The sequence below is a fragment of the Protomyctophum parallelum genome, assembly GCF_964188405.1.
Source record: "Protomyctophum parallelum genome assembly, chromosome: 9".
Classification (NCBI taxonomy): Eukaryota; Metazoa; Chordata; class Actinopteri; order Myctophiformes; family Myctophidae; genus Protomyctophum; species Protomyctophum parallelum.
Window position 1 is genome coordinate 28,533,992 of NC_139706.1, and position 14,567 is coordinate 28,548,558.

Sequence of the window (14,567 nt, forward strand, 5' to 3'; positions counted from 1 at the left end):
CCCCCCCCCCCCCTTCAAAAGAAAAGAAAATAATAATAATAATATTCGTCCAAAGGTGCTAAAGAAAATGCCTCTTAAGTTCTGTTAGTTGGCATTAATGGAATCAATCAGGAAAAGCTGTTACAAAGGATATTGTTGCATACTATCTTTGTTTGGTAATGTAGTTGTGTTATGATGACACCGTCTTTTGTTCGAATACACTGGGAACCCCCTACCTCTCTGTTCACGAGTATAGAGAACCCCCAACCTCTCTGTACACCAGTATAGAGAACCCCCTACCTCTCTGTTCACGAGTATAGAGAACCCCCTACCTCTCTGTTCACGAGTATAGAGAACCCCCTACCTCTCTGTTCACGAGTATAGAGAACCCCCTACCTCTCTGTACACCAGTATAGAGAACCCCCTACCTCTCTGTACAACAGTATAGAGCACCCCCTACCTCTCTGTACACCAGTATAGAGAACCCCCTACCTCTCTGTTCACGAGTATAGAGAACCCCCAACCTCTCTGTACACCAGTATAGAGAACCCCCTACCTCTCTGTTCACGAGTATAGAGAACCCCCTACCTCTCTGTTCACGAGTATAGAGAACCCCCTACCTCTCTGTTCACGAGTATAGAGAACCCCCTACCTCTCTGTACACCAGTATAGAGAACCCCCTACCTCTCTGTTCACGAGTATAGAGAACCCCCTACCTCTCTGTTCACGAGTATAGAGAACCCCCTACCTCTCTGTACACCAGTATAGAGAACCCCCTACCTCTCTGTACACGAGTATAGAGAACCCCCTACCTCTCTGTACACCAGTATAGAGAACCCCCTACCTCTCTGTACACGAGTATAGAGAACCCCCTACCTCTCTGTACACCAGTATAGAGAACCCCCTACCTCTCTGTACACGAGTATAGAGAACCCCCTACCTCTCTGTTCACGAGTATAGAGAACCCCCTACCTCTCTGTACACCAGTATAGAGAACCCCCTACCTCTCTGTTCACGAGTATAGAGAACCCCCTACCTCTCTGTTCACGAGTATAGAGAACCCCCTACCTCTCTGTACACCAGTATAGAGAACCCCCTACCTCTCTGTACACCAGTATAGAGAACCCCCTACCTCTCTGTTCACGAGTATAGAGAACCCCCTACCTCTCTGTACACGAGTATAGAGAACCCCCTACCTCTCTGTTCACGAGTATAGAGAACCCCCTACCTCTCTGTTCACGAGTATAGAGAACCCCCTACCTCTCTGTACACCAGTATAGAGAACCCCCTACCTCTCTGTTCACGAGTATAGAGAACCCCCTACCTCTCTGTACACGAGTATAGAGAACCCCCTACCTCTCTGTACACCAGTATAGAGAACCCCCTACCTCTCTGTTCACCAGTATAGAGAACCCCCTACCTCTCTGTTCACGAGTATAGAGAACCCCCTACCTCTCTGTACACCAGTATAGAGAACCCCCTACCTCTCTGTTCACGAGTATAGAGAACCCCCAACCTCTCTGTACAACAGTATAGAGAAATAATTATCCTGAGACTCATTATGTGCCTAAGAGATCACTGGATGTTAACATCTTAAGATTATAACTTTCCTAAGACATTTTGGGAAAATTATATTTTTGACATTGTTTTAATGTATTAATGGTTACATTATTTGCATGCTTTTGTTTGTACACTGCGATTGTGTGAAATCGTATACAATGTCTAAACACTGATTTGATTGGAAAGTGTCTAATCTACTGTAATTGCAGTACTAGGTGTTTTACAGTATATTCCTGCAGAAACAGTATTTAACCACAGTGTCCAATTGTTATTGTTAAATAGTCCCCCCAATGCCTAGTGGTTTAAACATTTTTTGACTTTGAGAATCTTTAAATTAACTTACTGAACCCAATGAGAGAAGATATATATTCAAAGAGACTATACTAGTATTGAGGTGATTTTCAAGACAGCTGGTCTGCAGTCAGTGTACAGTGTATGTACTGTACTATTCTAACAGTTATAGATCCACTTTACCATCACACAGTACAACTGGTGTGCTTAGTTAATACATCTGACTACTGTGGTGGCACAATACATGAATGGGATTGAAATTGTTCAAAATCTTTGTTCAATCTCATAACTACTGTATTTTTAACTACTACATTTTTTTCTTCCTTTTTTGCAGATAATGTAATGGTTTCATCAGAATTCAGTTAAAGGGAATTTTTTTTTTTTTACCCACATTGACTAAACAAAATGCTTGGTTTTGGATTTATTTATTTATTTGCTATGTATCTTTATTTAGTGTTTCCAATTGTAATCGTTTAATATCGCTTCCACCACCACGATTTTTACATTTTGGTTAACTTAAAGAGTTTGTCAGTTAATCTTTACTATAAATATGTACCACATTTGCACTGAAACAATTCACCTACAAAAGGACACATCATGCTGTACAAACTAGCTGTGACGGTGTTCCAGATCCACACTGGATCGCTTGACATTGAGAATTACTCTGGATTACCTCATACTGGATCTAATGACAACTACACACTCTTTATTTTAGAAATATCAGGTTTATTTATCCATTTTCCAGTTTATTTTCAGGAAAATATTTTCTATGCAAATATAGCTTCATATTCATCCCATGTATATTTGTTTTTAACAGTTCTTTTTTGTTACACTGCAACAATGTTTTGTGACTATTTTATTCCATCTTAATGATTTAATTTGAGTTAAATTGAATGCATGAAAATCCTGTGTTGATACACATGTGTACGTATGTATATATCTATGACTTAAAATATACCATTTTGGATGTTTTGGAAATGGTCCAATAATGCATATGTGATGTAAGTATTTGTAACAGAGCAGAGACACAAGTTGGTTTGCAAATAAAGACTTTCTTTTTCAAGACACTAAGTTTAATACAATGAGGGTTTTCAATAACTGGACTGTACGTTGGGCTTTCGCTTTCCTATGCTGAATAAGGACTGTGGCGCTCAACTATTCATTACCGTTGTTTATAGGGGAGCGTACCTATGTTCCCCACAGAAAGCACCATAGAAGACAGGGAAGGTTTGTCAGTATTATGATCAGTGTCATGCAGGTCACTTGGTCAGTAGCAGTATCATGGTCAATATCATGTTTAGTATCATCGTCGTCATAGTCACTCCCTTCACAGACGAGTGAGTAAAGCGACTGATCGTTATTATCAAAAGTTGGTATGGTGCAAAACTTAAATTTATTGAATTTTGTATTTAAAAAATGTTTTTTTTTTTTTCTAAATTTTTATCCCACGATTTTGTAACCCAGTTTTTCTTTTCACCCAGTGCCAATTATCTAATGTAATCCTGGGCGCTACACTTCCTCTGCCAACCTGGGGGGGGCAGCGGACTGACCTCATGCCTCCTTCTATGCATGAGGAGTCCAAGCTGCTTCTTTTCACCTGACAGAGGGGAATTTCCCCGGCCGGACGTAGCGCGTGGAAGGGACACGTTATTCCGACCAGTTCCTTTCCCCTCCATCAGGCGCCCCGGCTGGCCAGGGGGAGGTAGTTTTAGAGACCAGGATTACGGCATGTTTTTGTGAGGGTATCTACCCTAGGGGACACGGGGAGAACATGCAAACTCCACACAGAAAGGCCCTATCGCCAACCCCCGCCTCGGGTATGGGCACTGATGACGCGGAGGAGGGAACACGCCGCCAGTGCCCACAGTGTCCCCAGCGGGAATCGAACCCAGGATCTAGCTGTGAGGGTTAAAAAAAATGTTTTGATTATTTTGTTTTTCATAGTGTTTTACTCTATGAACAATTCTGATCCCATGGCTGTGCACGTCTTTAACACAGTGTCTCTATGCTGTAGAGACAACGTTGTCTCCAGTGACGACTGGAAAAAGAAAACGTCACCTTGAGGTTCCCTCCTCGCGCTACTCCCACACAGCTGTGCTGGTAGGAGATATCGTCTACATCTGGGGAGGGTGGACTAACACAGGTCTCTGCAACGTGCTTTATGCATTTGATGTCGACGCCCACACATGGTCCAAACCCAGGGTTTCTGGGGCTGTTCCAGAGGGGAGGGAATACCACTCAGCCTATGTGTTGGAGAAGGTCATCTACATTCATGGAGGATGTACCCAGGATGGATACATCAATGACATCTACAAGTTGGACACCACCACAATGGTCTGGACTTTAATTAACACCAGAGGAACTCCTCCACCTGCTACAGCAGGTCACTCTGCCACTAGCCTGAGCTAACGTGTTAGGTTTCTGGTCTAGAGGGGCGGGTCGCGGCTGAGATTTGCGCACGCCCTGATTGGATCTCATCGATCTGTCCGTCACCCCCGGCCCCTCCTCTCCCCCCTAGTGCAGCGCTACGTCACATAATTTGGAGCGACGCCCACCCGGAAGGGTTGACTCCCACTTTTAGACCAGAGCGGCCAATGCGTTCCTCCAGGCTTTAAATTTTTGCACCAACAAAAATGAAAGCCTGGTACCGAGGCTACTCTGCCACCATCATCGGGACAAAGATGTTTGTATTTGGGGGCTACAGGTGGGAACCGAATGAGTACTACAACACCATCAGAGTGTTTGACACAGAGACCAACCACTGGATGTACACACCTTCTACACAGCCCCTTCCAGAAACACGCGGTCATCATTCAGCCTTTACCTACAATGGAGAGCTGTACATATTTGGTGGTGAGAAGTCTCTGCAATTCAATGATGTGTGGAAATTCAATCCAGATACTTTCTCCTGGAAGGAGGTTAAGACCAAGGGGAACAGCCCATCAAGGATGAATGCTTGCTGCTGTTGCATTGTGGGAGATCAGATCGTATCATCCACTTTGAAGAATGTGGCCTGTTCATCTTAGACTTGAGTCCTAGTCTGAAGACCTTATGCAAGCTGGCAGTTATTCAGTACGATCTGGATCAGTCTGAACTCCCACACGACATCAGGTGGGAACTGGAAGCCATGACTAGCAACAGCAACAGTAAAGGAATGAATGAAAAAAATCAACTGCCCGTAAGTAAGAAAATAAGGAGGGTGTGATAGATTGTACTCGGTGTTCAATTAAGAGTACTGCACTGACTGTTATGTGATCGACTGTGCCACCGTGCACAGTCGGTAGACTATTTGAGGGACTTGAACTATGAAATCAATCCAAACTTACTGTTACAGTAATTGACAAGTACACAAGTAAATAGTCACAAGAAAATACAACACTTCCGTAAACCATGTGCTTTTATTACCAGTGCATATTCATTGAGAAAACAAAAGTGTTTGTATTTGGTGTAACACAAATGGCATACTTTAACAATGCTTTGATCACCTCTCCAAAAGTGAGCCTGACTCTTTAAGAATATCTGGGCTCCTGTTTGGCAACAAGTCAAACAACAGATCAGATGCATAAAAGTGTCAGCCACCAGGTTGTTTGGCGCTCTATCCGTCCTATCGTGCAACACTCATTCAGAAGTTCTGATAATTTCTAAACTGTCAGGGGGTGATGTGAATGTGCTGCTGGGCCGGGGCAAGTCCCTATATATTACATGATGCTGTATGAAGAGTAAGAACAATACAGTATATAGCTCTACTAGCATAGAACGTTTATAGGAGCTATGGCTTGAAATAATGCAGATAGAAAACGTTAAAAGTATTCTGCATGTCCATGATCATATCACAGTGGTATTATCATAGGCAAGTAAATCTAAGCTTACGTATGACATTCCCAAAATGTCATCAAATTCTTCTTTACATCTAATACATTGTCAGAATTGCAGCAAAGAAGAAAAAGTGAATCTGAAAAACAGATTTCATACATGTAGGCTATAGTCAAGTGGTGAACTGTGAGTTTATCAGTCTCCCTAACAAAGTTTGCATTGTCAACAAAAATATTTGGAGCTGCTCTTTAAACAATCAACATTCAATTTGAATTTGAGGACAATTCATCAATACCCTGGGTCAGGGTGATATTCCAGGGACACATGCATGTTCTAGGTTGAAATGTTATAGTCACCAACATAAGGTATTTTGCTGTAGGCCTAAATGTCTATGAGACCACACCACCAGTCTTAAAAACAAAGTACTGTAGCTTCAAAACCTCTCTTGATGAGATACAATGCAAAATCCTCAGTGTTAATTAATTAATTTGTAACTCGGAAAGTGTACACATTTACACTCTCTGAGTTAAATCAACACTGAGGATTTTACAGAGTAGTTTTGGACCATTCTAGTCTAGATTTAGGTTGGAGTTGTTCATGCTTACACATTATGATGCAATAATGAGCTCTGCTTTAGGGTGAATTTACCTTCAAGGGAAAGGACAAGGTGTGAAATGGGGGGGAGGGGGGGGGGGAGAAGCACATAAAATAATTATAAAAATAATTTGTAAATGCTGAGATAGTGTACAAAATAAAATAAATTAGCAATTCCTTTTTTCGTTTGTATTTTTCTTTAAGGTATTACAATCATTTATTGTGCTGCTTACATTTGCAATAAATATGACAAACTTTATTTCGAGCATGTGCTAAGCTTTTCGGTTCAAGAGCACACTTTTAAACAGCTGCCATAAACATTTGTATGAAATGCTGGAATCGTTGACCGCTGTTTGTATTACCAAAAGGCTGTTTTAAAATCATAGCACATATGACATGAGTGATCCAATATACACAATATACATTTATGCATATATAGTACATACAGCAATTCAATGCACAGATGGTGGTGGCATTAAGTTAGATGCCAGTTTTCCATAAAGGAGGAAAGTATGACTTTTACTGTTGAATAAGCTTAACGTCATTCATTTCACTGTAAGCACTAACTAGATCATGATGAAAAGAACAAATTAAGGGCAATATCTTGCGCCACCCCTTACCCCTTATCCCTAAACTTATTTGCCATTTTTTACTATTTTGAAAAACATTTTAAAATAGTTCAACTAGCCGATCTGCATAGACACGTTGTGAGCTTGTAGATGGGCTATTTGAACTATTTTAAAAGGTTTATCCAAATAGTAAAACATGGCAAATAAGTTTAGATATAAGGGTTAAGGGGTGCAGCAAGATATAGCCCTGAGTCTGTGTTCTCTCCTAGGCATTTAGGAGCAAACAATGGCATGCATTTGGACAAGTTATGGCTCATTATACTTCAATCTATCTCTGACCCTTCTGGTCATCCAGACAATCTCTGTTATATTTAACAGTCTTTAACAATTCTTCATACTTCCTCGGACATCCTTCCGCAGCTTTACGTGAATTACTGTACTTGACACAGAGGCATTACATCACCCGGCTTTAAAAAAAAGAAAAGAAAAATAGCCTTCAATACACACCATAGTAGAGCGTCAGTGTGGGCTACGTCATTGTGTCCTGGGAGGTCATAGATTGTTAATCAGAGGATGTGCATGTCAAAAGGCTTCATTGGAAATGGTGATTGCACCCTGTGCGTTACACTGGTTATGTCATCCTTCAGTCCTTGCCATGTTGCCAGGTTGGAGCCCCACTCTACTGCAGGTAACGATACACTTTGAAGCAGTGGTTCCCAGAGTCTGCCACAGCCACGTGGCCGTCAGAGGTGAGGGCTAAGCCCTGGGGGCCGTATAGAGGGTCTGCTGTTGTGTTGATGTATGAGAGAAAGGACCCTGAGCTGTCAAACACCTGCATGGAAACAGAACCCACAGCTTTTACTGTTTATTTCTTTTTCAAATAACGTTGTTTTTATGTTGTTGCTATTCCTCTGCCCCCCATGTAAAGCATCTTTGGGTACTCAGAAAAGCGCTATATAAGTTTGAGATATTATTATTATTATAACATACAGTAAAGGACAGGTTTAGACAAAAACTTCAGAAATCCAAGTGTCATTAGAAAATGGATTGATACTTGACCACTTCAAATAATGGCTTACTATATGTATTCTTTTGTATTATGTATTATTAGTATTTCTCTCTCTCTATACAGTGGCGTATCCAGGAATTACGTTTTGGGCAGGCAAGATGTGTTAATTGTCGTCTCCCTGTGCACAATCGTAGCACTAAAGGTTTTCAAAGAGATATACCTGCCAGACGAGTAGGATACAAAGGCTGAAAGGCATGCATTTACATTCCAATGGGTGATTGAGGGTCACGCTCTACCGCAACAGCCAATATATATGATACAAACACATAATTATGTATAATGTACAGTAGCAGCTAAAAGACTGTATTATAACAGAAGGGTTAAAACACCAAAAGGCTTAATAACAAGGCAGTCGACAGAAGTGGGCTTGAGCTATCTTCAGCAAATGTTGAATAGGGACGGTAGGGTTCAAAAGTTCCCCTAGAATAGGGACGGTAGGGTTCAAGTGGTTCATTATATGAATTATTACATATAAGCCTACCTGAATCCGGCTGTTGCCCCAATCAGCAACAATGATATTTCCATTGGCATCAACAGCAACCCCAGTTGGAGCATTGAACTGACCATTCCCCTCTCCATGGGAGCCAAATTTAAAAAGAAATTCTCCATCTGCATTGTACACCTAGTAGAGAGATTCAAGTTTCAAAGTTTAGTTTTATCAATTCATATATGATATCAACATTGGAGATTTTTTTTTGTTGACAGTTTAAAGCTCCCTCCAGTGTTTATTTTATTTAAGAATTTCAGGTGAAACAATTCTGGCTAGAAATAGTATCAGACATTAACGCAATAATGGGTTTCGAGATTGAATTGAAAGTGTCTATCTAACATACCAGAGGACCTTAATACCCCAGACAAATACCTTCTTAAAATACTGCTAGTGGCAGCAAAAAAAGCAATAACCAAGAAGTGGTTGGATAAAAGCCCGCCTAAGAAAGGAGAGTGGACAGCCATTGTACGAAACATATACGAAATGGAGGAACTTACTTTCACCGTTAGGATAAGTACGGAAAAGTTTTACAGATACTGGCTGAAATGGATATTATACATGGGAATAGATATTTCGTAAAGGATTTTTGTATGAATGAATAAGAGGTGAACACTGTCATTTTTCTGTCATTAATGATGTCATAATTGTATCTGTTGCGCTCATGTTTTTGCTTTATCCTTTGTTTACCCTACATTTTGTTTCGTATTTTATTTTATTTTTTATGTAATTATTTATTTTACTTTATTGTTTTATTCTACCGATGTGTGATTATCATGAACCCTATAACTGGAAACGAACAAACTAAGACATTTTGAAACTACTCAAAGAGGGTTCCCTTACTCTCCTGGAACTGTAAGACCAGTTACACTGTGAAAGTTAATAATAAGAAATGTAACGAATGACTTGTAACAATTACGATATGTACTGTGATGCCCTACGTGACCCACCCGTTTATTGAAAAATAAAAATAAAAACAAATTTCAGGTGATGTTTTACAGTGTAGTACTAAAAATCAGCAACAGCGAAGGCAACCAGGTGCTCCAGTGGCTAAAAATATAACAATGTCCAAAGCTGATGGAACGAATAGGAATGAAGATATATCTGAACAAGAGGCAGGCACTCAAACATGAAGGAAATCCTATATTTAAATGCCTTAATTGAGTAGCTAATAAAAAGAAGAATAAAAAGCAACATCTGTCTTCATCAGGGCATAACAAGAGAGAAGGATTCAATCCATATACCGGAGCTAATCTAAAGTGACCAAAAGATGGCAGTCACAGTCAAATTACATTTAAATAAACAAAGGAAAATATATTTCTTTATTTATCTTATTACGTTTTATTAATTGATCATCATTCTCTATATTATCTCTATATTATTTCCCTTTGATTGTTAAAATGTCATTACCATGACTGCCATCTATTGGTCACTTTAGACTACTGTATTATGTGGCTGGAAGGAACCTTTCTCTTCTGTTATGCCCTGATGACTTTTAAAATATATTCTCTATAGATGTTCTTGTGTCTGGGACCCACTGACAAAAATGTCTCTATATACTGTATATACACCAGTATATATATATAGTTGTATGTGATCTAGAAATTGTTTTGCCAGTCATAATCCCAATAAAATGTAGGAATAAACAAGGAAAGATAGATAGTATTTGCTCACGAGGCATATGTACTGTATTGAAAGAGTTGTTATTGTTGTGATCACAAAACGACCCATAATCTCCACACTCACATGACAAGCCCCTACCTTGACTGAATGGTTATGGAAGTCTGTTACAACAATTTCATTTTTGTTGTTTATGGCCACAAAGTGAGGACCTAGAGAGGATCGAGTAGGAGAGAGGAAAGATGAGTCATCCACTGCCTGCTAGCTTACAGTATGAGAGGATGTCCCAAGCTATTTTGGGACATTCATTAGAAGAAACACATTTTCCACAGTACAGTAAGGGTGATTCACACTGAGCACTATAAGTATAATGACTAACTATTATAACTATCACATTGTATTTTTGAGGGGTGCTAGCCCTTCCTATATACAGGTTTAATGTTTGTGTTTAGGTCAATGTTTGTTTTAAAAACACCATTGACAATGAAGAGAAGAGAGTTTGTGTAGTAACACAAACATTAAATCCCATTAACAATAAAGAGAATTTAATATCCGAATTCCCTCCTCAATGTTGTAAGATGATAAGAGCACCCCTCACTTCACACGGGTGTGATTTTCTATCTCTATGGCCATCCACTTGGCTGAGAACACTATTTTTTATTCTTACATTTTTATCCCACGATTTTGTAATCCAGTTTTCGCCAGGTGCCAATTGCCTAAACTGTAATCCTGGGTGCTAGTCTCCCTCTGCCAACCTGGCCTTCAATGCATGAGGCCACTTCTTATCACCTGACAACGTAGCGCGTGGAAGTAAAACGTTATTCCTTCCAACCAGTTCCTTTCCCCTCCAACAGGCTGACCAGGGGAGAGAGACCAGGATTACTGCATGTTTTTTGTGAGGGTACTCGGGGAGACCATGCAAACTCCATGCACACAGAAAGGCTCTTTTGCCAACCACACCTAGGGCATGACGCGGAGGAGAGAACACGCCCACAGCATCCCCAGCGGAATCGAACCTGGGACCTTCTCGCTGTGTAGCGACAGTGCTACCGACTCGTGCCTCGTCTTAGAACACTTCATAAAAATATATCTTTATAGTTATAGTGCTCAGTTTGAACGGGCCTTTAGTCTGTAAAGAAACACCAGTTTGAGAGTGGTAGAGCATGGATTGGTTTGTTGTACAGACGGTGAATGCTTTCCCACAGTTAAACCATGCCTTAAGCAGGTTTTTTTATTGTAGTTTATTTTATCACATGTCCGTTGAGTGTTTCACCCATACTTCAAATCAATCCTTTCTAGAGATTCAATGGGAGAGCCCAGTTAATTATGTTAACATTGAACAGACTGAGCTAGGAATGTGTAAAAGGAGAAGAACAAGAGACCTGTTTATCAGGATGAAATAAACACAGACAATGAATTAAGTATTACTTACTGAAAACAGGGCCAGATTTACTAAGCTTTTGCTCCAGAGTAATGTTACCACCACTTTTTTCTAAAAGAAAAAAAGGTCCAAGTGAGAAATGAGATTCATAATGAATGGAGACGATGAAGTAGAGTACTGTACGTGATGGGCTTTCCATGCAACAAGTGAAGCCATATCATTGCAGGATTACACTAATTCTGAAAATCCTCTTACTGTAGTCTGAGTGAGAAAATTGGTCTAATGAGGAACGTTAGGTTCTTTCATGCAACAGTGCACTTTGGAAACAATTGGATTAAAGAAAATTATAATATTAAGAAGATATACAATATATGCAATTTTAATAAATTACAGAATCTCTCATAAATAGACATGCTCCTCCCTGAAATTCTGAGTCATCTGTGAATATGTTATGTACAAATGATCATACTCCTGTGCAATATGAACCATGGAAAACATCTGTAAATCTGGCCCAGGTGTGTTCACTCAACACATACACGAGGCAGCACTTGCCTTGCAAAGCTGTGCATAATGAGTGATTCAGTTTAAACAAAATGACCGTTTGTTATTGAACTCAATAGCACTGTATCGTACTGTACCTGCAAACTGTCTGTCTGAAGTTCCTCGAGCTCCAAACTTAGTCACTAGCTTCCCATTTGACTGGAAGATGAAGACACAGCAGGCCTTGTTATCAACAGTGATGATATGGCCATTCCTGTCTACGGCCACACCTTTGGGTCCCATTAAACGGCCAGCCCCTATTTTGTTCTGTGAGGGCCAAAGGAACAGTCAAAAACAGTTAGTGATATATTGTGACTGTGGGAGATGGAATGGTCTGTCACTTTTTCTCCCAACTTCATGACCATTCACCTTGAACTTCCCATCCGACGAGAAGATGCTGATCCATCTGTTGTCATAGTCAGCCACAATGATGTCACCGTTACTGTCGACTGTGACGCCTGTGGGTCTCTGCAGTTGGCCTGGTGAACGACCTCTGACGCCAAACCTCAGCTTGAACTGGCCATCATTGGAGAAGACCTGCAAAAGAACTAGTGGTGTCAAAAATAATCGATTCAGCAATGCATCGCGATTCAGCCGTGCAGCAACGCAATGCAATGCAGCAATGTGACATAATCGATAATCAAAGCCTAAATATAATTATATAATATATATAATTATGACATAATTATAATACTGTATATAATCTAATATTATTATATAATATAATTATAAATAAAATATGTTGTTCAGTATATCTGACTGCTTGTATTGACTGATGGTGTGATGCATTGCAATGCATCGTAGAATCTAATTGAATCAAATTGTTACCTGGTGAATTATAATCGAATTGAATTGTGCCAATGCACACCTCTAAAAAGAACATTTCAGTTACTCCACACTTTAACCACTGTCTTAAGCCCTATAAACTTTGCCATATGATGAATGCAACGCGTTGTGATCTTGTGCATCGTCTATAGAGTGTTGCCGTCCCGCCCCCGACGATAGGCCCGGAAGCGAACTCCCCATTCATTTTTCCCATAGACGTTTCAAAAAGTTTTTATTTAAAGACCTTTTAAGCCTCAGACAAAGCCAACTCTTCTTGTGACAAATCATGACAAAAAAACAACGTTTTGGGCTGATCAAATAATTAGAAAGAAGAAAAAAATGTTTTCTTCTTTCTAATTATTTGATTATTGTCATGATTTGTCACAACAAGAGTTGGCTTTGTCCGAGGGTTAAATGTCTTTAAATAAATACTTTTTGAAACGTCTATGGGAAAAATGAATGGGGAATTCTCTTCGAGGCCTGTCAACGTCATGAAAGAGAGCGGGACTGTGACGCTCTATTATCGCTATTTTGAAAAATGCAGAAAAGTTAAGGCAAATTGTCACCTACAGCATACAGTAATGATGCTAAGGTTAATGTGGTTAAACAGGGAATTGAGTGTCTGTTTCATTTTAGAATATATCCTCCGGCTCTGTGGTGTGGCAACATCCCACCTGTATACACTGGTTGTTGCTGTCAGCAACCACAATGCGGCCATTGCTGGATGTTGAGATGCCTTGTAGGTTGGTGAACTCTCCTTTATCTCTGCCCCTTGTTCCTGATAATGCAACATAATGTAATATAAGTATACAGTGTTCCAGTTACACAAAGACTCGCACACACACACACACACACACACACACACACACACACACACACACACACACACACACACACACACACACACACACACACACACACACACACACACACACACACACACACACACACAAACACACACACACACACACACACACACCATTTAATGCCAGCCAGCCATAAATTGGCCGTATACCCACCCACTCTGTAGATCAGCTCGTCTTCAATGGGGTTTTCCTTTTTCTTGGTGGTGCTGTACATACTAGAGGGCCTGCGGACAGCCTTCTGTCGAACGTGACCCCCTCCCCCACTGGGGGACTTCACCCTTCTCTTCACATCATCTGGTGACTGGAGGACATCTGACGGCTTGACAGCACGCAGGCGGAACGGGCTCCCCCTTACAGGCTGGTCATACAGCAGTAGAGAGAATGTGGACTCTCCCTCAGAGCGTAGGGTATATCCAACCTCATAGGTTCCATTCTTATTGTCCATCACCTCAGCCTCGGCGCACGCACCGTCTGCAGAGGTGATTTGCGCCCTCAGAGCAGCATTCCCAGTCTTCACCAGCTCCCCAGCCTTGTCCTTTGTGGTTACCGTAACAGTAGTGTGCTGACCTACCAGCGCATGCCTCAGGCCTTCGCCGGTGGCCACACTAGTATGGCCCACAGCCCCTGTCGTAATCAGAACTCCCAGATTCTGGATGGAACGCCGCAGGCCCTCTGTCTCTACCTGGCAATCTAGGTGTCCGTTCTCGTGGGGTTGCTCAGGAAAGGTGTGCCTGGCTAGGGCACTGACCCGCTCTCCCATCTGCTTCTGGACCAGCAGGACCTCTGTGGCGCTGCCATGACTCAGGGCCTGTTCTGTGAAATCGCAGCTGCTTTGGATGTTCTCCTTGCCCTGCAGTAGTGATGCTAGCTGTGCCTGAAGTACCTGAAAAAACACACAACCAGGTAAAGGTCACCAGTCAAGGGTGATTTCACTGCAAGGCAGTGAAAACATTTAAACAAATGAACAGCACCA

General features: G+C 41.0%; 1 protein-coding gene across 3 annotated transcripts in view; it reads right to left on the bottom strand.

Moving 5' to 3' along the window:
- Positions 1-5,209: 5,209 nt before the first annotated feature.
- Positions 5,210-14,567, bottom strand: part of LOC310864921 (tripartite motif-containing protein 3-like) — a 31,062-nt gene continuing 21,704 nt past the window's right edge. For all 3 annotated transcript variants that reach the window (XM_083773766.1, XM_083773768.1, XM_083773767.1), the window contains exons 6-13: positions 13,748-14,477; positions 13,403-13,506; positions 12,273-12,440; positions 12,002-12,170; positions 11,415-11,474; positions 10,124-10,194; positions 8,357-8,497; positions 5,210-7,638 (exon numbers count right to left, since the gene is read on the bottom strand). In XM_083773766.1, the coding sequence (XP_083629892.1) occupies positions 7,486-7,638; positions 8,357-8,497; positions 10,124-10,194; positions 11,415-11,474; positions 12,002-12,170; positions 12,273-12,440; positions 13,403-13,506; positions 13,748-14,477 (1,596 nt within the window). In that variant the 3' untranslated portion in view covers positions 5,210-7,485. The remainder of the gene's footprint in view (positions 7,639-8,356; positions 8,498-10,123; positions 10,195-11,414; positions 11,475-12,001; positions 12,171-12,272; positions 12,441-13,402; positions 13,507-13,747; positions 14,478-14,567) is intronic.